We start from the raw sequence: 25,783 nt of genomic DNA, 5'->3' as shown, positions 1-25,783 counted from the left end.
TTGAAAAAGTGGGCCTTTTGGTCTTGACCAGATTGAGAGGGACACAATAGGAGGCATTAGACCAGTACTCTACTCCCCCTGGCTTCTAGAGCAAATTTCTGGAATAAGAAGAACAGGAATGAAATGCGATTTATTTGCTTTAGAATGATTGTTCCCTAGATAGTCTCAGGGGGCAGAGTCTTGTTTTTATGAGGATCCCAGGGCGATGGCAGCTCCAGAGGGCTTCTCACGCAGATCAGAACCATAGAAGTATTAAAGTGCAGCCCACTCAGCTGAACAATAGAGCAGCAGAAGACAATGGTTCGTATTTTAAAGGGATGGGAAATTCTGATAGCACATCATTCCATCGTCAGATGGATTAAATTTTCTGGTGGCAGAGTCATCCGAAGGCTGTGAGACTGTAATGTGGCGAGGCCAGTATAAACACATTAACAATAGCTGTCGTTTGGATGACAGTATGCCCCGCTTAGCAGCAGTCTGTAGGCCTCTTATTTTTACTCAAAGAATAAATCTGTTATGAGCTCATCTACTGAATTAGGATCTACGAGCCTTTTAATAGGATTTTTGAGAGGGAGTGGAAAATTTACAATGCCTCATAAATAGCCTGACATACAAGTTAAGATCGATAGAGGCCTAGCTATACACCTGTCAGCTATAAACCCTCAAAAACCTAGTCATGATTTCAGACCCACCGTCACAATAGAGCCCATAGGCAGCAATCACATCTTCATCCAATATCGTCAGGTACCAAAGGTCATGCTTCTTGGCTCCTGTCTGCTTCTTGTTTTGTGGGATTATAGTTCCATGTACCCTTTGGGCATTTAATAAATACCCTATTAGATTGAAATTCTGATTGGTGTTTCTCCATTGGACCTTCAGGTGGAAGAAGAAGAACCCACTGGATATATTCGTTTGGAAAAATTTCTTCCAATGATGGTTAAAGTACTCTTGGAGAGAAGGTAAGTGGACTAATAGCATTGTTGAGACCACATATGATTGGGATTATGTTGATTTGAGATGAAGACCCTCAGTATATAAAGTCAGCTCTTAAGTTGTTTTTTCATTTTATAAACTACCTACAACAAATATTTATCCCCAGACTGACTTCCCATAGCCTCTCTCCATATTTCTAGATTAGACTTTTCCCACTGTCATTTGCTTAGGAATGCAAACTCATTTGCATATCTGCCTAAGCAGAGCACCACTGGGGAGATGAATATGCCTCCAAAATCACCATTACCTCAGAGTCAAAATATGAATGCTTTTTATTGGCTGTTTGGGATTTTTTCCATAATGATACCTTCTTCCAGGAGCACATTTAATCAAGAATTCACTTGCAAGGTTTAAATTGTTTTAGATAAGTGACTAGGAGCCTAGTGGTAGGGCGATCACAGGAAAAAGGAAATTTGTCATGGCATTTAGCAGGTAAACTTTCAGAGCAATTCACAAAGGACTATATGTAATTTGACTTGAAATTCAAAAAAGATAGAAACTAAAATAATCTTTCCAGGGACTGTGGCTTGGCTCTTTCTTCCAGAAGGCTTTGTGCTATGCTTATCTTCTTGCCAGAGACACTTACCAACTATATTTATGTTCCATAGAAGCTAAGATAAAAGCAAAACTATAAAATGCAGGGTTAGACTTGATGGCCTCTGAGGGCCTGTCCAACTCTCAATCTATGAAATCTTTATGTGTAAGAGGGTGAAAGAGTGTGAGGAACGCCTCTCTATCCTCCAGACCATTAAAAAGAGTAAGACTTAGACAGGGTAGAAAATGGGCTATGAAGGAGGCCTGGAAGAAAAAGGAGGCAGGGAAAAGTGGAAATTGGTGCCAAGAGGCTGGAAAGTGGGAAATATGGCACAAAGGAGAGGGGGAGGAAAGGAAATTCTGAATCACTACTACTCTGTGGCAGATTGGAAGCCTTTCTCATCCATAGATTAATCTAGACCTCCTGGAGAAGGAAAACATAATAAAGATGATCTATAGCTGATAGGAGACATGATGGTAGAGGCTCTAGGAAGAAGATGTGCATCATGGTGTTTGGTGGCTCTCAGCTGAGGGGTACAGAGATGGGCCTAGAAAGACCCAACATAGCTCAAAGAGATGGATGCCATTTTTCCAGAGCATGTATCTGAAACAGATCAGGATAATCTGTAAAGATTAAATCCATTGACCACTCCCTACTTCTGTTTATCATTATTGGGAAGGAGTGATCTCACTGGAAGAAAAGTAGATTTTATCTTTTTATACTTTGAAGGTCTTCAGTGCCACATTACCTGCTACCCATTTCCCTCACAATATTCTGTATGCATCTCAAAATCAACATATCCAAATGGGACTCACTGCGTTTTCCACCAAATCTGTCCCTTCTCCAAACTTCAACCCTTTTCTGTTTATGGTACTATGCCTCCTTATGGTTACTCAGGTTTGTAAACCTGGAGTGACCTTAGGCTTCTCTTTCTTTTCTCTCAAGCCCCATTTCTAATCAGTTGCCATGGCTTGTTCATCCCACCTCACCAGCATCTCTTATAGCTTTCCCCTTTCCTGTACTCATATAACCTCTACCCTGTTTTTTTCTCATGTGACCTATTGCAATAAAGTCCTAATTGGTCTCTTTGGCTCTAGTTTCTTCACGCTATCCTCGATTTAGATTCCTAAATTGCTGATCTGACTTTGCCGTTCCTCTATTTACAAAAACAAAAACCAAAAACTTTGTTGGTTCCTCAAGGCCAGTAGGAGAAAACCCTCATTGCCCTCCCCTCACCCCCCCCCCCCCCAGGCCATCAAGTCTAACCCTGCATTTTATAGATTTTGCTTTTATCTTAGCTTCTATGGAACATAAATATAGTTGGTAAGTGTCTCTGGCAAGAAGATAAGCATAGCACAAAGCCTTCTGGAAGAAAGAGCCAAGCCACAGTCCCTGGAAAGATTATTTTAGTTTCTATCTTTTTTGAATTTCAAGTCAAATTACATATAGTCCTTTGTGAATTGCTCTGAGAGATCATTGTACACAGTAATAGCAATGTTTTAATAATCAACTGTGAAAGATTTCACTACTTTGATTAATACCATGATCTAAGACAATTCCAAAAGACTCTTTTTAATTTTTAAATTTTTGGTTTTTTGCGGGACAGTGAGGGTTAAGTGACTTGCCCAGGGTCACACAGCTAGTAAGTGTCAAGTGTCTGAGGCTAGATTTGGACTCAGGTCCTCCTGAATCCAAGGCTGGTGCTATATCCAATGCGCCACCTAGCTGCCCTCCCAAAAGACTCATGATGGAAAAATGCTATCCACCTCCAGAGAGAGAACTGATGAACTCTGAGTGCAAATTGAAGTTTAATTTTCTCACTTTGTTTTTTCTTTTGCAATATAACTAATATGGAAATGTTTTGCATGATTTCATGTGTATAAATAATATCAGATTGCTTGCTGTCTCAGTGGGTGGGGGAGGAGTGGGAGGGAGAGAATTTTTGAACTCAAAATTTAAAAAGAAATGAATGTTAAAAATAAATAATGAATCTATTAAAAAATTTAAAAATAAATTACTTATTACTTTGTATATATTTTGCATTTACTTACTTTCTTACATACTATATGTACCCCACCCTCCTGTAAAATGTAAACTGCCTGAAGACAGATTTTTTTCTTTGTGTCTTGGGCATCTAACATGGTGCCTTGCTCATTTGCTGAATAAAATGGAATTAGGTAAGGTACTGAAGGATGTGGGGGGCATGGATGTAGTTTTCATTTCTCCTTTTAATAATAATAGCCAACACTTATATGGAGCTTTAAGGTTTCCAAAGTACTTTACATACACCCTGTGAGGTAGGTGCTGTTATTATCCTCATTTCACAGCCCAGGAAACTTAGCTGGAGTGAGGTTGAATGCAGGTTCTTACAGTTAGGAGGTGTCTGAGGTAGGATTCACGCTCGTCTCCTGAGTCTCCGTCTCCAACACACTCACTATCCACTAGGCTAAGTTGCCTCCCAATAATAGAAGATGTAGACTTCAGAAAAAAAAGGAAGGTGGGGGAAGTGAAGATATGAATAAGAAGAGCTGACTGAGTAGAGAGGATGTCAAAGAACAGGTTTTAGTTCTCTGAGCTATGACTTAAAATACTGGAATGATAGATTTCTTTCTAGGGACAAAATGTATCTCATGAGTCATGAGATGAATGTGTTGGCCAGAGGCTTGTGAATGTGATCGAGGGGATTTTAACCTAAAAATGCAGGCTGCAGGAGAACAATTTCTAGATAAAACTGTAAAACTTGGTGTGTTGAAATATGAGGAATACATCACAATAGGTAATACATAGATGTGACAGTATTTGAAGAATAATACTGAAGGGGATACCCAGTAATTCATGGGAGAAAATTAACTGTAAAGAGGGTCACAAACAGTAACTACAGTTCCAATTGTTTATATGTCAGTGGAGAGGGGTATAGGTAATAAAGTGAAATTTTAACATAAGAAGAAAAATGTCACCTCACTGGGTTTGGAATGGTCTCTCTTGTGAGGAAGTGAGTTCTCTGTCACTTGTCACTGTGTTTAAAAAGAGGTAGGATTAAAAAAAAAAAGGGGGTAGCTGGGTGGCGCAGTGGATAGAGCGCCGGCCCTGGAGTCAGGAGGACCTGAGTTCGGGGTCCGGCCTCAGACACTTAACATTAGCTGTGTGACCCTGGGCAAGTCACTTAACCCCAATTGCCTCATAAAAAAAAAAAAAGGTAGGATAGAGGGGCAGCTAGGTGGTGCAGTGGATAAAGCACTGGCCCTGGATTCAGGAAGACCTGAGTTCAAATATGACCTCAGACACTTGACACTTAATAGCTGTGTGACCCTGGGCAAGTCACTTAACCCTCATTGCCCTTCCCCCCCCAAAAAAACCAAACAAACACCAAAAACAGTAGAGAAAAAGAGGCAGGATAGGCATCTATTAGGAAACCTGGAGAAGGAATTTTCAGACATGGAATAAAATGTTGGCCTAGCTGATCAATAGAGCATTGAGGTGGTACAGTGGATAGAGTGCTGGGCCCGGAGTCAGAAGGACTCATCTTCCTGAGTTCAAATCTGGCCTCAGATACATACCAGTTGGATGACCCTGGGCAGGTCACTTAATTCAGTTTGCCTCAGTTTCCTCATCTGTGAAATGAGCTGGAGAAAGAAATGGCAAATCACTTCAGTATCTTTGCCAAGAAACCCCAAAATGGAGTCATGGAGACCCAGATACAACTGAAATGACTGAACAACTAGCTGATTTCTAAGGTCCTTTTCCAACATTATTATTTTGTGATTCTCTTATTCTAAGTCATGACAAAGATTTTGCTCAGTGTCAAGTCAGGAAAATAAACAGTGCATCATATCACACAATATTTGTTATTTTAAATTGGAAAATGATTTCTTCCAAGAAAAGAGGGCAAATAGTTTTTTCCTTTTCATAATCTGAAACCCAAAAAGTCTTCAGAAAGGATACTGTTAGTTGACTCTCCTTGACTCTGTGTGTGTGTGTGTGTGTGTGTGTGAGAGAGAGAGAGAAAGAGAGATTTTATTTACAAGGGGTCCCTTAGCTAAAGTAAGCACAGCCCCCTCCAAATCATGTCATTCACATCTCTGATTATATCTTTACAGATACAGACCAATTCCAGAAGACCTTCTTCTTCAAGCATTTGAGGTATCTGATCACTAGAGTTTTAAAATTCAAGTCATTAGTCAAGTTGAAATTGACTTCTAAAACTGAAAAGGCCATACTTTTCTCTTATTTCCCTGTAGGTGTTAGATTCAGCTAAAGAAGGATTTCTTACTAAAGAAGAGTTGGTCAAGTTTATGACCGAAGAAGGTAAACGTGATTTGTTAGTTGAAAAAAATCAATGTATGCAAATATTAGTAATACTTATATATAATGAAAGCTTTGTCCTTTGGTAAGACTATGTGACAGTTGATTAAAAAATTAGTATTGATTATGAATTCATGTTTCTCCAAAATGAACTTCCTCATTGCTTCTCTTATTCCTTCTCCCAGGAGCTATATAAGAAAGAAGGAACAATGATTTACACACATTTACACAATTATTTTGCACATCATTATTCATTTAAACAGAGACAGAGAACTGTGGTTTTCCTCAAAATATTAGGAATAATAAATGACTATAGATACTGTTAGAGGAGATTAGAAGTATCTAATTTCTATGGCAGAACAGTTGATAAAATAATAGATGTTTTAAAATGTATTTATATTTACTTGATTATCTTTTTTGTGGAAAATAGATAAAGATACACAAAAATAAATGTTCTTCATATTTGCTTCAGGCAAGAATAGGATAGGGACTGGACCTGTAATGTCACTGAATTATGATGTCATTGATATTGGGAATTATCTTACTCATACAAGTTGGTACCTTCTCTGCAATCTGTAGTTTTAGATAGTTGTTTAGAACACTGAGAGATTAAGTAATTTGCCCAGTGTCACAGCAAGTAGATGTCAGTAGTGGGATTTGAACCCAGGCCAACTTTCTATCCATTATGTTATGCTTTGCTTTTTGAACAAAAGATAACTCATTCCCTCCCCATTACTGTTTCTCTCCTCCCCTTTCTCTTTTTACCTCTGTATGGATATATGGATATATCTATACATATCTATATATCCGTCTATATAATCTATATGGTTATATCTGAATAGCTATATTTGATATAGACAGAAAGAGATAGAGCTATCTCTCTCTCCATGGTATCATAAAAGTCATCATATGTGTGTGTGTGTGTGTGTGTGTGTGTGTGTGTGTGTGGATAGAGAGAGAGAGAGAACACTTATTTACCTTGTTAATTATATCTGCCAAGGCTAATATCATTTTTAGTTTATTTAGTATTTTATTTTTCTTCAATTAAATGTAAATAGTATTTTTCCCAATTACATGTAAAGATAATTTTTAACATTCATTTTTTTAAGATTTTGAGTTCCTAATTTTTCTCCCTTCCTCCTTTCCCTCCTCCCTCTTCAAGACAGTAAGCAGTTTGATATAGGTTATCCATGTATAATCATTTTAAACATATTTCCACATTAATCATGTTGTGAAAGAAGAATCAGAACGAAAGGGAAAAACCACAAGAAAGAAAAACCAAAAAAACCCTAACCAACAATAAAAGTTAAAACAGTATGCTTCAGTCTGAATTTAGACTCCATAGTTATTTTTCTGAATATGGAGAGCATTTTCCATTATGATTCTTTTGGAATTGTCTTAGATCATTGTATTGCTGAAAATGACAGTCTGTCACAGCTGGTAATCATACAATCTTGTTGTTATTGTGTACAATGTTGTTCTGGTTCTGATCACTTCACTCAGCATCAGTTCATGTAACTACAGGTTTTTCTGAAATCTGACTGCTCATCATTAGTATTCCATTACATTCATATGTCACAACTTGTTCAGCCATTCCCCAATTGATGGGCATCCCAATTCTATGCCACCACAAATAGAGCTGCTGTAAATATTTTTGTACGTGTGGGTCCTTTTCCCTTTTTATGAACTCTTTGGGATATAGACCTGGTAGTGGTATTGCTGGGTTAAAGGGTATGTACAGTTTTATAGCCCTTTGGGCATAGTTCCAAGTTGCTCTCCAGAATGGTTACAACAGTTCACAACTCCACCAACAATGCATTAGTGTTCCAGTTTTCCCACATCTACTCCAACATTTATCATTTTCCTTTTTTGTCATATTAGTCAATCTGATAGGTGTGAGGTGGTACCTCAGAGCTGTTTTACTTTGAATTTCTCTAATCAGTAGTGATTTAGAACATTTTTTCATATGACTATAGATAGCTTTAATTTCTTCATCTGAAAACTGCCTATTCATATCCTTTGACCATTTTTCAATTGGAGAATGACTTATATTCTTGTAAATTTGATTCAGTTCTCTATATATTTGAGAAATGAGGCCTTTATCAGAAACATTGGCTGTAAAAAATGTTTCCCAGCTTTCTGCTTTCCTACTAATCTTGGTTGTATTGGTTTTGTTTATGCAACCCCTTTTTAATTTAATGTAATTAAAATGATCCATTTTGCATTTCATAATGTTATCTATCTGTGGTCATAAATTCTTTCCCTCTTCATAGATCTGACAGGTAAACTATTCCTTCCTCTCCTAGTTTGCCTGTGGTATCACCTTTTATGTCTAAATCATATACCCATTTTGACCCTATTTTGTTATATTGTGTAAGATGTTGGTTTATGCCTAGTTTCTGCCAGACTATTTTTCAGTTTTCCCAGCAGTTTTTGTCAAATAGTGAGTTCTTATCCCAGAAGCTGGAATCTTTGGGTTTATCAAACAGTAGATTGATTACTCCAGTCATTTACTACTGTGTCTTGTGTGCCTAACCTATTCCACTGATTCACCTCTCTTAGTCAGTACCAAATAGTTTTGATGATTGCCACTTTATAATATAGTTTTAGATCTGGTACAGCTAGGCCACCTTCCTTTGCACTTTTTTCATTAATTCCCTTGATATTCTTGACCTTTTTAAACATTTGTTTTAAAAATTTTGAGTTACAAATTCTCTCCCTCCTTCCCTCCCTTCCCATCTCCCTCATGGAGAAGACAAGCAGTTTGATATAGGTTATACATGTGTAGTCATGCAAAATATATTTCCATATAAGTCATGTTGTAAAAGAAGACATAGATCAAAAAACACCCAAGAAAGATAACTTTTAAAAAGTATGCTTAGATCTGTATTCAGACTTCTTTAGGGATGGATAGGATTTTTTATCATAAGTCCTTCAGAGTTGTCTTGGATCATTGTATTGTGGAGAAAAGCTAAATCATTCACAATTGATCATCTTATAATATTGCTCTTACTGTGTTCTCTCCTGGTTCTACTCATTACATTTTGCATCATTTCATGTAAGTCTTTCCAGGTTTTTCTGAGAGCATTCTGCTCCTCATTTCTTATAGCACAACAGTATTCCATGACAATCATATACCACAGCTTGTTTAGACATTCCCCAATTGATGGGCATGCCATCAATTTCCAATTCTTTGCCAATGCCAAGGTTAATATTAAAATTAGTTTGTACTCCCCAAGTTTGAGTAGCCTGATAGACATTGTCCTGAGATAACTCTCAACCTAGTCATCTTCCATACAAAGTAAAGACTTGGTCTGCATGTTCAGTTCAAAGGCATAAAGTTGGAAAGGTATAAATTTAAGCTTGCTGTCAGGCAGAAACTTACTAAGAATTAGCGTTATCCCAAAGTTGAATGGACTGCTTTATGATGTAATGTATTCCCCCTCACTTGAGGTCTTGAAGCAGACTAGATAACAACTTGTCAGGTATGACTACATGATTATTTGATTGCTATTTTAAGTTCCTTAGGTCAGATCCACTAAGAATCCTGTGGCAGTAAGTGCAGTCTTTCCCAGTCAGAAATAAGACAGTTCTAAGAGTCTGTCAAGGGTGTCGACCTCCATCCAGGTTTGAAGTCCCGATGTGGCTTAAATTGTCTCTGAATTCTTGGAATATAAACATTGTTCCAAGAGAATTACAGAAACCTCTTTGAATCATTCTAGAACTGTGAACTCAAGTCAGATCTGGAAGACACTGTTTGTATTGGCAATAACTTCAACTCAGGGCAAATGAACTCTGGGACCTAGCAGCTCAATTCCATTTCACCAAATCCACTAGTGCTCAGGGGCTACTCTGGATACATCTCTATATACTTGTCTCTGGCATTAGTATTGAATACCATTTTAATTAGTTCATGATCTTGCCAGAATTCTTCCCAGGGCCACTTTCCATTTTGGCAAAATCAACTTTCAGATGGCTCTCATCTATTATCTAAAGCCAACTAAAACCCATTCCATTCAGCTTTTTTGGTTTAATTGTGCAACAATCCATTAAGCCAAGCTGAGACAAAGAGAGTCATTTTTAAATGGTTGTCATGTGGCATCTCTTGCTGGTATTAGTTCACATCTAAGATGGCAGGTTCTTATTAAGGTGCTTTCAGAGACAAAATGTTCACATCCCAAAGTCTCAAATATGGCCCCATGAACAAGATTTGCATAACAACCACGTGGTTATTCTATTCATAGTCTTCTGAAACATTACTTCTTAGATTCCCTTTCCAGATGGGAGTTGCAATTTGATCTATTGGTATTTCAGCAGCCTTGGTGTGTAAGCTTATCTGGAAGTGATATCTTGTTACCTTGCTTGTTGTTTCAGGTGAAATTATAAGCTCTGCAATTTCCTCAGCCTCTGTTAGCTGGCAAAGAAGACAGATCCAAATTCTAATAAGGAGAAAAGGGAAGGATAGAACCAAGCATAGGTGACACACCAGGGAATGCTTTATGCCACAGTGCCCTGTCGAAAAACTCTGACACATGAGAACAAATGAGGTAGAATTATATGGGGTCCTATAGGTAGTTAAGCTTGGCGTGGGCAGATGGAGGAAGAAAGAAAACCAAAGAACTTGAGATTAGATCATATATCTCTGACTCTATGATTCCATGAACTAAAATTATTTTTTTCTTTCCTATCTATTCTCAGGTGAGCCTTTTACACAGGAGGAAATGGAAGAAATGTTGTCTGCTGCACTCGATCCAGAAACAAACACAATTCAGTACAGAGACTATTTAGCAATGATGGTGATAGATGAAAATTAAAAGGTTTTTATACATTTAATTATTTTTAGATTTTTAACTTTTATTTTCTACTTCTGATTAATAGAAAAATCTGGGAAAATGTTATATTTATAACTTAAAGCATTTATAGATAGATACAGTTCAAAGAAAGTTTTTTAAAGAAATACTAATGTTCTATGGACATTTGCTATAAAATTTTAGTATGTTACCTAAGAAGAATTTGTTTCTTCTCTATGATAAAGTATAGACCACCATTAACGTATCATTGAATTAATTATGCAAAGACAGTGGAGAATCATCGACTTGGCACAAGCCAAGATATTCCATCAGCTCTGAGTAGCATAGAAGCCTATGATCTCAGATCAGTTAGTATGGGTTGGCTATTCCCAAAGAGATCATGGTGAGTGGAGGGGGGGTGGAGTTGCAACACTCCCAATGAAGTGCAAACACCAAAGAGGGCTTACTTTCCATGTTTTCTTTTTCATAAGGAAAATTTCCATCTCTGACACACATTAGTAATGTTTCAATGTCTTTTTGTTTCCAGGTCATTTTAGGGCCTTGATTGTCTAGATCAGATGGTAGAAGTAGGATCAGATCGTTCATCTTTCTTACTTCTTTTTAAGATTTGGAAGATTATCTGTAAGATCTTGTGTGCTACCATTAAAAAACAAAACCAAAACTCTTTCAAGTGCACTGGGATTATTATTATTATTATTATTATTATTATTATTATTTTGGACATAGGGGAAAAGCTTCCCAGATCTTCCTTTTGCCTCACTTTAGGGGTGTAAAACAAAATAATGAAATTGTACAGGTGAGCAGCAGATTGCATTCCTAAGAGAACATCCCCGAAGGTACTATGTTATCTCTAAATAACTTTGACCATTGCCAAGTGGAATGTCCTTGAGTCATGTTCTTTTCTTTTTTGTGTGTGTGTGAGGCAACTGGGGTTAAGTGACTTGCCCAGGGTCACACAGCCAGTAAGTGTCAAGTGTCTGAGGCCGAATTTTAACTCAGGTCCAGGACTCCAGGGCTGGTGCTCTATCCACTGCACCACCTAGCTGCCCGAGTCATGTTCTTTTCAAAAAATTTATTCTTATTTAATAGTATTTTATTTTTTCGCAATTATATGTAAAGATAGTTTTCAGGATTCATTTTCTCCCTCCCTTCTTTCCCTCTGCCCTCCCCAGGGCAGCAAGTAATCCGATGTAGGTTCTATGTGCAATCATGTTAAACACATTTCCACATCAGTCAGAGCCATGTTCTTTTGAAGAGATCCTTTGCTTTTTTTAGAATTTTATTTTCCAAATTATATGTAAAAGCAAATTTTGACGTCAATTTTTTTTTTTGCAATGAACATTTATTTTATTTTCCATTTACATGTAAGGGTAGTTTTCAACATTCATTTTCATAAGATTTAGAGTTCCGAATTTTTCTCCCTCCCTCCCTCCCTTTCCTCCCCTCTCCACAAGATTGCAATCAAGTTATATATGTACAATCCACAAGTGTTCTTTTTATCAGTTCTTTCTATAGGGGTGCATAGTAAGCTTCCTTATTAGTTCCTTGGGATTGTCTTGGATCATTGCACTGCTGAGAGTAGTTAAGTCATTCACAATTACTCATTGAACAATACTGCTGTCACTATGCACAATGTCCTCTCAGCTCTGCTCACTTCACTATACATCGATGGGATCATCCTGTTTGTCATTTCCTGTGGCACAAGTCCATTCCACTACAATCATATAACACAGCTTTTTCCATCATTCCTCAATTGATGGACATTCCCTTGATTCTCAATTCTTAGCCTCTACCAAGAGTTGCTATAAATATTTTTTGTACAATTTTTCCCCCTTTTCTCTTTTTCATGATTTACTATTGTTAACTGTTTCCCTTCCATCCTATTCCCTTCCCCATGATATTTATTCTATTGTCCATCTTCTTTCATCCTATCACTCTTCAAAAGGGATTTGCTTCTTTGTGTCCCCTCCCCCACTCTGCCCTTCCTTCTTTTGCCCCTCTCTTTTTATCCCTTTCCCCTCCTATTTTCCTGCAGGGTTATAGAGATTACTCCACCCAATTGAGTGTGTACATTATTCCCTCCTTGAGCCAATTCTAATGAGATTGAGGTCTTTGAGCCAGTTTTGATGAGTGTTAGGCTCATTTACTGCCCAGATTAAATAGATTCCTCCACCCAGTTGGGTGTGTCTGTTAGTCCCTCCTTTTCGGCAGCTCTGATGAGTTTAAGATCTTTGAGCCTTTTCTGATGAGTGTAAAATTCATTTACTGCCCTGCTTCTCTCCCATCTCTTCCCCCACTCCATAAGCCTTTTCCTGTTACTTTCATGTAGGATTTCACTTCTGCCCTTCCCTCTCCCCCAGTGAATTCCCTTCACCCCTCAATTTAACCCTAAAGATGTTATCATCTAGTTAAGTAACACAGTGGACAAATCATCATCCCTGGACCCAGGGGGATCCTAGCCAAAATTCGGCCTCAGACACAAGACAGTCGCCCACTGTATGACCCCAGGTATGTCCCCCAGCTCCAATTTTTTTTTATGGTTCTCTAGGGTCTTGTATTTGAAAGTCAAATTTGCCATTCAGTTCAGGTCTTTTCATCACAAATATCTGAAAGTCTTCTTTTTCATTAAAGTCCCATTTTTTCCATTGAAAGATAATGCTGAGTTTTGCTGGGTAGGTGATTCTTGGTTGCAATCCCATTTCCTTTGCCCTTTGGAATATCATATTCCATGCCCTCCAGTCCTTTAATATAGAAGCTGCTAGATCTTGTGCTATCCTGACTGGGGCTCCACAGTACTTGAATTCTTTCTTTTTGGCAGCTTGCAGTATTTTCTCCTTGACCTGAGAGGTCTGGAATTTGGCTATAATATTCCTAGGAGTTTCCTTTTTGGGATCTCTTTCTGGAGGTGATCAGTGGATTCTTTCAATTTCTATTTTAGCTTCTTCTTCTAGAATTTCAGGGCAATTTCCCCTGAGAATATCTTGGAAGATGGTGTCTAAGCTCTTTCCTTGATCATGGTTTTCAGGTAGACCAATAATTTTCAAATGATCTCTCCTGGACCTGATTCCCTGTCCCTGGCCAGTTTTAAGGCTTTCTCCTCAGATTTCTTTGTATTAAGCTCATTTGTGTGTATATGGTATCTCAATTGTTGTAATGATCAAGATAAAGCTCTTAGCAGAGTGCCTAGCAGGTTATGGTTGTTGTTTAGTTGTGTCTGACTCTTTATGACCCCATTTGGGGTTTTATTGGCAAAAATACTGGAGTAGTTTGCCATTTCCTTATCCAGCTCATTGTACAGTTGAGGAAACTGAGGCAAACAGGGTTAAGTGACTTGCACAAGGTCACACAGCTAGTAAGTGTCTGAGGCCAGATTTTGACTTAGGAAGAGGAGTCTTCCTGATTTCAGCCTTAGTGCTCTATTCACTGTGCTACCTAGCTATCTAGCACATAGTAGGTGCCTAATAAAAGCTTGTCTCCACCCCCCGCCCCCATTGTGGTCTAAGAGTATATAACTTAAGAGTATGTCATATTGTTAACTCATATTGAGCTTTCTCAGTCCGTGAAAACCCCAAACTTTTTGTTCAAATGAATAAAGTCAAGTCTCTCATATTTTGTGCTTCAGAAGCTGATTTTGTTTAAACCCAAGTGTAATGCTTTGTTTTTATTCAGTTTCATCTTATTTGATTTCTACTTCATACCCTAGACTGTCAAGATCTTTTGGGATAGTGACTCCTGACATTTTAGTTGGAATATTTTGGCTCTTAACATATTAGTAATTCTTCCTAGCTTTGTGTCATTTGCAGATTAGCTAAGCATGACATCTCATCTTTTATCTGAGACATTGATGAAAATATAAAATGGCTTAGGGCCAGGCACTGATCCTTGGGACACTCCCCTGAGCACCTATTCTCAAGTTGACATTGAGCCATTAATGACTCCTTTTTTGGGTCTGGCCAGTCAATCAGCTCTGCATCTAAAGAACTGAATTTCTGTCTAACCCTCATCGCTCTATCTTTTTGGAGCGAGCATAAGAGACTTTATCAGATGCTTTGTTGAAATATAGGTAAATGATATCTATACCATTTTCCTGATCCATGAGCTCAATAACACTGTCAATAGAAGGAAAATAAGCTTAAACCTGTGCCTTAGTAAGATTATTTTGGCAGCTCTGTAAAGGGTGGATCAGAGAGGGAAACAATGAAAGCAGGGAGAGTAATTAGTAGTCTGTGCTAATAATCCAGACAAGACTTATTAGTAGTTGAATTAAGGTGTTAGCTGTACCAGTGGAGAGAAAGGGTTGAATGTTTTTGATGTTATGGAGTCTGCAACCATACTAGGCAACTGATTTTATATGAGGGGGACAAAAAAAGGATGATGCTCCATGATGGCAAAGCCGAGTGGCTAAGAGGATGGTGTTTCCCTCAGTGGAAATAGAAAAATTTGGAGGAAGGGTGTGGTTTGGTTTGGTGTGGGTTTTTTTTGCAGGGTGTGGGGCAAAGATAATGAGTTGTGTTTTGGACACATTATGTTTGGGATGCCTATGCATAAGAGTGAAAAGGACTTCCTTTCCCAGAGGTGTGTTCAGCACATGTTTTCTTTATTTATTTTTTAATTTTTTTTAATTTTTGCAAGGCAGTGGGGGGTTAAGTGACTTGCCCGGGGTCACAGAGCTAGTAAGTGTCAAGTGTCTGAGGCCAGATTTGAACTCAGGTCCTCCTGAATCCAAGGCTGGTGCTTTATCCGTTGTGCTACTTAGCTGCCCCCACATGTGTTCTTTATTGTCATTGTACTCAGTGCCCATTTTTCCTAAATGCCCACTGTACCATGCTGCCAAAGGAGACCAAGGAGATAACTGAGAAGAAAATTAGGACTGAGAGCAGTGCCTTTGAATCCAAGAAAAGAAAGAGTCTGTAGAATGAATGATTGCTTCCCAGTGTCAAAGGCTGCATAGAAGTTGAGGAGGAAGTCTTCATATTTGAAGGTTATTCTGCTGATAATTACCTGCTTGTTTGTACCTATAAAGCCCATCTGTCTGTAGCCTTATGCCTACAGTAGCGATTCGCAGAACCTGCTACTACTGTTTGCAACCTAGCCCCCTTAGACCCTCAGTGAGCCCCAACTTTCTCCAATTACTGAACAACTGACACCATCTCATAGCAATGCTGCATTCTTTGAATTTTGGCTTCATTGACTTCATTCAAACACTTCATTCATCAAACTCTTCATGTCACCAGTAGACTTCCTTCAGTGCAGCTGAGTAGGTGTCTCCTCAGTTACAGTGTGGAAAATCTGAGCTCAACTCCATCCTCAGACGGTTACTAGCTGTCTAATCTTGGGTAAGTCACTTAACAGCCGTTTGCCTCAGTTTCCTCATCTGTAAAATGGGGATTATAATAGCACCTACCTGCCAGGGTTGTTGTGAAGATCAAATGAAATAATAACTATAAAGCATTTAGCACAGTGCCTGGCACACAACCATAAGTCTGCCTAAATGTTTATATATATATATATGTATATATTTAACACATATATGTCTACTTGCACTGGAGAAGGAAATGGCAACCCACTCTAATGTCTTTGACTAGAAAACCCCATGGACACTATTAGCAAACTATCATCTATAGGGTCATGAAGAGTCTTGACATAACTGAGTGACTGAACAACAGCAACAACAATGTATATTTGCACAGACACACATCTTGCTGCTACCTCATCCACTCATTAGAGGGACTCATTTTACTCTAATTCATTGAGTGACTCTGAGCATGAATAAAAATAATGGTTCGATATATACACAGAGCGCTAAACAATTAACACAGCAATGCATATGTGTATATATACATATATACATGTATATGCATATGTATGTATGTGTGTATGTATTGAGTATCCATATACATGCATGCATCTCTCTGTCCACTGATCTTCCAATGCTGACATAGGACACAGCTATGCAAGGGTAAAATCCCAGGGGAAGAGATGATGAGATGCTGGTTTAGCCATGCGTGGCTCTGATCACCACCCAGAGATTAATTTGTAGTGAGCCACATGCCTTTAGGCCAAGGTGGAGAGGCATAAGACAGGGGGTGTGGTGGCCCTTAGAGCACTAACAGACAGGCTGCCATGGTCTCTAAGCATCACTGAGGGAAGATGGGTAGCAGGCATGAAATACTCTTCAAGGTAGAAGTACACCTGAGGGCATATCACTCAGCGAAGTGCTAATGTGTATATTAACGCATAAACTCAGGTACAGACTTGTTTGGAAGACACAGACAAAACCCCAAATTATTTCCTACAAGCCCATAACCCTGATATGTGCCAAATCACTTAGGTCTGGTGAATTAACCCCAAGCTTTTGGCAACTATGAGGTCGCATCCCAATATAAAAGTGAACCACCCAGCACCTCATAACTTCTTCAGGGATAGCATCATATATTCTCAAAACTGTAGCATAAACAGTCCCAGGATGATTGGATACCCACAAGTCAGCTTCTAGATTATCTTCGGAGGTTCCCACCCAAGCGATACTACTAAACCGCATCTCAGGTAAGTATTGGCTCTTCAGGTGAGTTATGGAATAGGTGTAATAGGTTTTGAGTTGTAATGGGCCTTAGAGGGCATCTTATTATACAAGAAGAAACTGAGGCAAAGTGATAAAGTGACTTGCCCAAAGTCCTATAGATGGTCAGCAACAGAACCAATATTGGAACCCAGGTTCCAATGAGAACCTTATGGAGCTGATTTTCAGTCTGTTTTGCCCAAATGGGCACCTCTGTCTTCCCTAAAGTTACAAAATAATGTAGCTCCAACTTGAGACACAAAGTTTCTCTTTTCCTCTCTGTTGCAGGAAAGTTCTGTGTTTGTATAACACTTTAAAAAATGTTTCAGCATGATTTCATTTAATATTTTATTTACTTCATGCACCGACCTATTTTTGTCTGCAACATCCCATTCAAATTACACTAGCACTCTCCTTTCTTGTAGCGTGTTAAGCCCTATTTACAGAAAGACATCTCCTTTAGCTAAGGACAGCATACTAGTTATTCAGTTAGCTGAGCAATGCAGCCAGGGCAGCTCTTCTGTGCCATGTGGTCAAACCAGTCCATTATCACTTATCAGCCTTCTGGACTAGGGAAACATGACTCAGTACCCCAGGAATAGACCTTCCAATCAGAGCTGAAGTTCTGATCCTAGCTTTACCTCTGTCCCATTGTGGGTGATTGTGGGCAAGCCCTTAACCTCAAAATGTGCTACCCCTTATAAAATAGGAGAGAATTATACCTGTCATTCCCTTGCTGTCTAGGGGGCAGTATAAAAACAGTGCTTCATGGAAGTATTAAGTGTAAAAAAATGCATAAATGAAAAATCATTTGTTAAGCACTTACTGTATGCAAAGCATGTGAGCCTCTTTACTATGTGCTAAGCTCTGGGAATACAAATGGAAAAGCAAAGAAAGTCTCTGTCCTCAGGGAGAGACAATACACATAGGATCTGCAAGTGGGATGAAAAGGCTCAGGTCTTTTGGGTACAGCAGCAAAGTAGCTTCTAATGCATATATATATTTTTTGTTTTTGTTTTGTGAGGCAATTGGAGTTAAGTGACTTGCCCAGGGTCACATAGCTATTTAAGTGTCAAGTGTCTGAGGCTGGATTTGAGCTCAGGTCCTCCTGACTCCAGTGCCACTCTATCTACTGAGCCATCTAGCTGCCCTGCATATTCTTTTTTTTCTGTTTTTTTTTTGGGGGGGGCGGTTGCGGGGCAATGGAGGGGTTAAGTGACTTGCCCAGGGTCACACAGCTAGTAAGTGTCAAGTGTCTGAGGTTGGATTTGAACTCAGGTACTCCTGAATCCAGGGCTGGTGCTCTATCCACTGCGCCACCTAGGTGCCCCTCCCTGCATATTCTTTAATATAATTTCCACTGACAAAACCATATCTAATAATAATAATAGTTAGCATTTATATAGTACCTACTATGTGCTGGGCACTATGCTAAGCACTTTATTAATATCTTATTTGATCTTTACTGGGAGGTAGGTGCTATTATTACCCCCATTTTACAGATGAAGAAACTGAGGCCAACAGAGGTTAAGTGACTTGTCCAATGTCATACAGCTAGTAAAGTATCTGAGGCTGGATTTGACTCTAGGCCCAGTACTCTATCCATTGTGCCATTAGCTGTATATATGCATACATGTATTATATATAAAACATATAATAGTTCACATATAAGATCTATATATACACATATTTATAATATTATATCCACATGGGTATGTGGATATTTTTGTATATGTATGTGTATATATACATACACACATGCCATTTGACATTGCCAAGGGCTTTTTTGATGTTGAGAACTTTCATTTCTAGCTGTGGTTGCTGAGGAGATGGGGGGCTGCAGTGCCAGGTCCTAACTCTAAAGAGATGCTTTTCTGGATGATAGAATCAGGGGCCAAGGTGAAATTACCCCTGGTGGTCTAGGGGGCAGTGCTATTCCTGAGGCTCTTGGGCTTTTCTACCTGTCAGTAGCAGTTGGTCAGTGGCTAGTGTTGGTAGCCACTTGGTTGAAGGGCCACTTTTTTCTCTTTTTTGTTGTTGTTTTTTCTTTTTGGCAGGGCAATGAGTGTTAAGCGACTTGCCCAGGGTCACACAGCTAGTAAGTGTCCAATGTCTGAGGCTGAATTTGAACTCAGGTACTCCTGAATCCAGGGCCGGTGCTTTATCCACTGAACCACCTAGCTGCCCCCACTGCACCACCTAGCTGCCCCGAACTTTTTTCTTTTTTAAAAAAATCATATTTTATTCCCCCCCAAGTTACATGCAAAGACAATTTTTTTAGACTTTCATTTTCCAAATTACATGTAAAAGCAAATTTTGACATCAATTTTTTTTTAAACTTTGTGTTCCAACTTCTCTTCCTCCCTCCCTTCCTACTCCCACCCCAAAAACTCAAGCAATTCAATGTGAATTATACATAAGTAGTCATGGAAAACAACTCTACATTAGCTAGGTTATGAGAGGATACAGATAAAAACAAAACTTCAGATTGAGGAATTGGTAAGGACAATTTTTCTTTTTTTTTTTTAGTGAGGCAACTGGGGTCAAATGACTTGCTGAGGGTCACACAGCTAGTAAGTGTTAAGTGTCTGAGGCTGGATTTGAACTCAGGTACTCCTGACTCCAGGGCCGGTGCTCCATCCACTGCGCCACTGTTAAGGGTTAAAATTATAGCTAGTCTGTCTAAAATATCTAATGAGTGGTCGCCAATAAATTATAAGCTTTAGCAAGAGTTAGACTTTTAAGCATTTATTAAGGAGAATAAGAATTTGGTAAAGAGAGAAAGGCCTAGATTCCTATCTATTAAAGGGAGAGCACATTTCTAGCTCCCTTCTCCGCCAGAGTCCAGAGGAAAGAGCGTGAGACCGAGCGCCAGTCTCTTCCTTCCTCCTCCCACTAGCCCGCGTCACTTCCTGACTCCTGGTCTTGCCCTCAAAGACCTTCCCTTCATGGGCAGAACTCTTCTACAGTAAGTATCCAGCAGGTGGCGTTATTCCAATCGTTACACCACCTAGCTGCCCCTGTAAGGACAATTTTTAACATTTATTTAAAAATTTTTTTGAGTCCCAAATTTTCTGTCTCCCTCCATTACCTCCCTCCTCCCTAAGACAATAAGTGATTTGATATACGTTATACATGTTCAATCATGCAAAACATATTACCATATTAGTCATGTTGTGAAAGAAGACACAGACCCAAAGGAAAAACACACACAGTTACAGAAAGTGAAAAATAATATACTTCCATTTGCATTCAGATGCCATCAGTTCTTTTACTGAAGGTGAATTGCATTTTTTTGGGGGGGCGGGGCAATGGGGGTAAAGTGACTTGCCCGGGGTCACACAGCTAGTAAGTGTCAAGTGTCTGAAGCCGGATTTGAACTCAGGTACTCCTGAATCCAGGGCCAGTGCTTTAACCACTGTGCCATCTAGCTGCCCCTGTGAATAGCATTTTTCATCATGAGTCTTTTGGAATTGTTATTGTATTGCTGAGAATAGCCAAGTCACAGTTGATCATTGTCCAGTATTGCTATTACTGTGTACAATGTTCTTCTGGTTCCACTCCCTTCACTTTACATCAGTTCATATAAAGTCTTTCCAGTTTTTTCTGAAATCTGGAGGGTTACTTTTTCAAAGCGGTTGCTCCCTTTGGTAATAACTGGTTTGGAAGCAGTGCACAAGGTCTAGGGTGTATGTGTGCTGCTATTCCCAGAGCTCTTGGGTTCAGAGTCCTGGGTTAACTCCATTGAGGTCTTGGTGTGTGGAGGGTAGTAGTTGAGGTGGTTGTAGTGGTTTTCTTGGCACATGCCACCTCCTTTCTCTTCCATAAGATGCCCTGCTGCTTCACCTACACTGGTTTGCTTAGCCTATTAGTGGCAATCAGGTTAGCATTTAAATTGTCTTGGCGGCAGTTAGAAACAGTGGACCCCTTCTCCGTGTGTATGCTAACAATGATGGCTTCCACTGCAGATTTATGTTACATAATCTTAACTGAGCCCTCACTGCTTCAAGGCAGTTCTTTCATACCTCCTTAATTAATTTACTTCCACTCACCATAGTGGCTCTTTCCAACCTTTTAATCTCTCCTTAAATCTTCTGTGGCTCCCACTGCCCCCAATTTCTCAACTGAAAACCTTACCTCATATTTTACTGAAAAGAAATTGAGACCATTTACCAAAAAATCCCTCTTCTCCTCTCATCTTCTTCATCTCATATCACACATGTGCCTTCTGCAATTATTTCTTCCTTCACCCTGCCTCATATAATGAGGTGGCCCTTCTCCTTGCTAAGACATGCAGAAGGGATTCCATTCCATCTTCTCCAGCAGATCCCTCCCTCTATCATCTCCATTCTCATTAATCTTCAATCACTCCCTGTCTGCTCATTGCTTCCCTACAGCAATACAAACTTACTCATGTTTCCTCATTCTCAAAAAAATCCTCATTTGATCCATCCATGCTAGTTATTTTCTCATATCTCTCATGTGTCCACAATAGATGCCTATGTTTCCTTTCCTTTCACTCTTTTCTTAACTTTCTATAGTCTGGCTTTAGACATCATCATTCGACCAACACTTCTCTCTCCAATGTTACTAACAATCTTTTAATTACAAATCTTAATAGTATTTTTTTTCCTAGTCACATGTAGTTTTCAACATTCGTTTTTATAAGATTTCAGGTTCCAAATTTTTCTCCCTCCCTTCCTTCCTTGCCCCCTCCCAAAGCCAGCAAGCAATTTGATATAGTGTATATATGTACAATCACATAATTGCAAACCTAATGGCCCTTTTTCAACCTTCACCCTTCCTTATCTCTCTACAGCCTTTGATATTGTTGATCACTTTCCTCTCCTTAATACTCTCGTCTGCTAGGCTTTCAGGACACTACTTTCTCCTGGTCCTCCTCCTACCTGTTGAACTTTTCCTTCCCAGTCTCCTTTGATAGAACAGTCTGGCAGAGAGATTGCTCTCCTGCCTGGGAATAGGAGATCAAGGTGTGTGGTAGGTCACAGAAGAGTCAGACCAAGCTTTGGGATACTGGAGGGAGCCCAGAAGATTGAGCAGGTGATGGTATTGTTAATCATCAACTTCCCCCCACCCCAACTTCCTCATTCCATATTCCAGGAGTATAGTTGCTATCAGACATTTTTGGCCTCTGCAGCAGTGTGAAATATTCAGCTCTATCTAAAGAGAAAACTGAGAGTTACTTGAGGAAAATGTAGTTTAGTTTTGTATAAAAATCTCCAAGATGGAGATTTGAAACAAGCTCTATTCTTTCAAGAAGGAGGAATAAACAAACAAAATTGCATATAATTCATAGAGCCTTGGAACTATGTGCTAGAATACTGAACAGGGGTTTAGAGGTGGGACCTAGTGAATGTATTATGAAGGTAATGGTAGATTTTTTTTTTTTGTGGGGCAATGGGGGTTAAGTGACTTGCCCAGGGTCACACAGCTAGTAAATGTCAAGTGTCTGAGGCCGGATTTGAACTCAGGTACTCCTGAATCCAGGGCTGGTGTTTTATCCACTGTGCCACCTAGCCACCCCAGTAATGGTAGATTTGCAGAACTCATTAAATGTCGTTTCAGAATAAGTTTCTCAATAGTAATATGTCAAGTTGTCTAATTCAAGAGCAGGCTTGGAGTGAGAACATGGAGGCATTTGCCTGGTTATACCTGGCTATTATCCACAGGTATGATCTATGGAGTGTAATGACCTTTCGTGGTATGTCAGTGGATGAAGTTTGGCAGTTCAGCTCAAGAGAGCTCTTCTACCTTGTCTTGCCAGGTGATCTTCAGAATTTTCCCAAGATAATTCAAGTGGAAGTGATTCAGTTTTCTGGCATGGCACTGATAGATTGTCTAAGTTTCACAACCATACAACAATGAAGTCAGCACACTGGCTTGTAGAATCTCAGTTTAGTGTGCAGCCTAATACCTTTTCTCTCCCATATTTTCTTTTGGAGCCTCCCAAACACTGAGCTAGCTCTGGCAATGCATCCATCAACCTTATCATCTATGTGGATATCTCAGGAAAGTATAGTACAAAGGTAAGTGAACTTATCCATGGCATTCAAAATTTCTCCATTTATTGTGACCAATGGTTCCATGTATGGATGGTGCAGTGCTGGTTGGTAGAGCACCTCTGTTTTCCTGGTGTTGATTGTCAGGCCAAAATTAGCACAAGCAGTAGAGAAGTATTCCATAATCTGTTGCATCTCAGCCTCAGAGGCCGCATTGAGTTCATAATTGTGAACAAAAAGTCACACACCAACTCTCTCTCTGTCTCTGTTTCTGTCTCTCTGTCTCTCTTGGTCTTGGTTTGTAGCCTTTGCAAATTAAATAGTCTACTTGTTAGTTCAGTAGCTGACCTTGATGCCATATTCAAACTCTCTTGCTGAAAGCACAACTTCACTGGATTAGCCAAGTAGTCTGAATGCCAAACACATGTTTACTGAAGACTGTTTTGTGGAAAACTTGCATAAGGCAAGTGGTCACAAGGTGGCCAGAAGAAGCAGTAGAAGGACACTCTCAAGGTCTCTCTGAAGAACTTTGGAATCAATTGTGAGACTTGGGAGATGCTGGCACAGGACTGCTCAGCGTGGTGTGCCACATCAAAGGTGGTGCTGTACCCTATGAGCAAAGCAGAAAAGAAATGTGAGCTGTACAAATCCAGAGACCTCTCTATCCCAACTGTTCTAATGGACTATTGGGCCTGACCTGTGGTAGAGCCTTTCAAACTCATAGTGGACCCATCAGCCACAGCCAAACACAATGTACTCCAACATGGTGATGTCATTGGTCTTCTTTGAAAATGAAGGATGAGGGGGCGGCTAGGTGGCGCAGTGGATTAAGCACCGGCCCTGGATTCAGGAGTACCTGAGTTCAAATCTGGCCTTAGACACTTGACACTTACTAGCTGTGTGACCCTGGGCAAGTCACTTAACCCCAATTGCCTCACCAAAAAAAAAAAAAAATCATTACTGTGAAAATGAAGGATGAGGGGCAGCTAGGTGGCAGTGGATAAAGCACTGGCTCAGGATTCAAGAGGACCTGAGTTCAAATGTGGCCTCAGCCACTTGACACTTACTAGTTATGTGACCCTGGGCAAGTTACTTAACCCTCATTGCCCTGGGGGGAAAAAAAGAAAAAAAAAACTAAAAAGGAAAATGAAGAATGAACAACAATAACAGTGTGTGGTAAAATAATGGAATTTGGTAGATGCCCAGGGGTCCGACTTGATTGACTTAGTAGTGTTTGAATTGGATATGATTGAGAAACCACTAAGTACCCACTTAGGTTGATTAGATCTTGAGCCACACCTGGCCTACCCTGTCAGACCTTAGTCTAAATTTAGCCAACCCTGTGTGGAAAAAAAATGAACCCTAATCTGAAAAACTTGTAACTGTGGGCTATATGAAAAATTATATCTGGGCTGTAAGTCCTGGCGGAGTCGCCATTCAAATTTAAAAATATTTTAACTAACTGGGGCCTAATCTGTGGACTCCTGGCTGGCTATCTGACTGCTTTCAACTTTAGTATGGGCCGTTTAAAATTTTCCCCACTGCTTTTCCCAAATTGATAAGCAAACAACCTCTTTCCATTTAATAGCACAAAGATTTATTTAGATGAATAAACTTAGGGATAAAGGCAACAAAAGAAGTAGGATAACAAAATTAAAATATGACCTGTGAATTTCTGCCAAGGAACTCTCCACTTTCTCTTTTAACTCTCTTTCCTGCCACCACTTCCGCTTACTCTTTACTGTGCCTGCAACTTTGTTAGCATCCCCCTGCATCTCCTTTCTCTGTAAGCATCTCTTTTAGTCCTCCTTCTAACTGCAAGATCCATTTCTTCTAGTGTCCTTGTCCTCTACCTGCAAAGCACCTTTATTTCCCTACCATTCCTCAGTCTCCTTAGCATCCTTGTACCGACAGACCTCCTTCTAGTGTCCCTGCCCCCGACCATCTAACTTCCCCGGGATATAAAAAACCTCTCTCCTTGGGAACCCCGGGGCCAAACCCCCACACACATCAAGCTAATTGGCTTGCCATGCTAGTGCTGCAGCTGGGTCTTGAGGGACCCATGTATACCATTCCCAGGGCTTGAGGGAGTTGTGTGTACCATGCCCAGGGCTCAAGAGACACACGGTAATGCAGTCAGGTTGAACATTTTATCCCCCCCCCCCTCCCGCACACCCGGGGCCTCTGCACAGCCGTGCCAGGGCAAGCCTTGGATCTCTGGAGCAGATCCCATCAGGGTGGAGGGAGCTGGGGCTTTTTGCAGCCTGGTTGATGCCCCCTAAGGCTCCAAGGCCCACGGGGCTTCTTAGCTCAGCAGATGAAGTGGAGGGGGAGGGGCACCAGCCTGTCTCACACAGAGAAAAACCCTGAGAACCTAAGGCTTTTTAATCTCAGCCCAAGGTAGGGTCCCCAAATCACAATAAATTCCTACACCTGAGAAGGAATGTCCTCAGAGACTGTGGACTGCATCATCAACAGAGAACCAGTCTCAGCCACAACTACTTGAAGGACCTCCCCTTTGGGGGAGGGAGAAAAGGTAGAAAAGAGGACCCCAACAGGAAGT

The 25,783-nt window shown here is 39.9% G+C and overlaps 1 protein-coding gene across 2 annotated transcripts in view; it reads left to right on the top strand.

Annotated features, from left to right (window-relative positions):
- Positions 1-25,783, top strand: part of EFCAB2 (EF-hand calcium binding domain 2) — a 146,179-nt gene that overhangs the window by 98,816 nt on the left and 21,580 nt on the right. The window contains exons 4-8 of one of the 2 annotated variants that reach the window (XM_043999414.1): positions 880-959; positions 5,626-5,668; positions 5,767-5,833; positions 10,529-10,647; positions 11,168-11,305. In XM_043999414.1, the coding sequence (XP_043855349.1) occupies positions 880-959; positions 5,626-5,668; positions 5,767-5,833; positions 10,529-10,644 (306 nt within the window). In that variant the 3' untranslated portion in view covers positions 10,645-10,647; positions 11,168-11,305. Of the gene's footprint in view, positions 1-879; positions 960-5,625; positions 5,669-5,766; positions 5,834-10,528; positions 10,648-11,167; positions 11,306-25,783 lie in introns of those variants that run through there. The other variant, XM_043999413.1, reaches the window with a different exon arrangement.

The sequence above is a fragment of the Dromiciops gliroides genome, chromosome 4 (genome assembly GCF_019393635.1).
Source record: "Dromiciops gliroides isolate mDroGli1 chromosome 4, mDroGli1.pri, whole genome shotgun sequence".
Lineage (NCBI taxonomy): Eukaryota > Metazoa > Chordata > Mammalia > Microbiotheria > Microbiotheriidae > Dromiciops > Dromiciops gliroides.
This window is presented reverse-complemented; position numbering and strand designations above follow the sequence as displayed.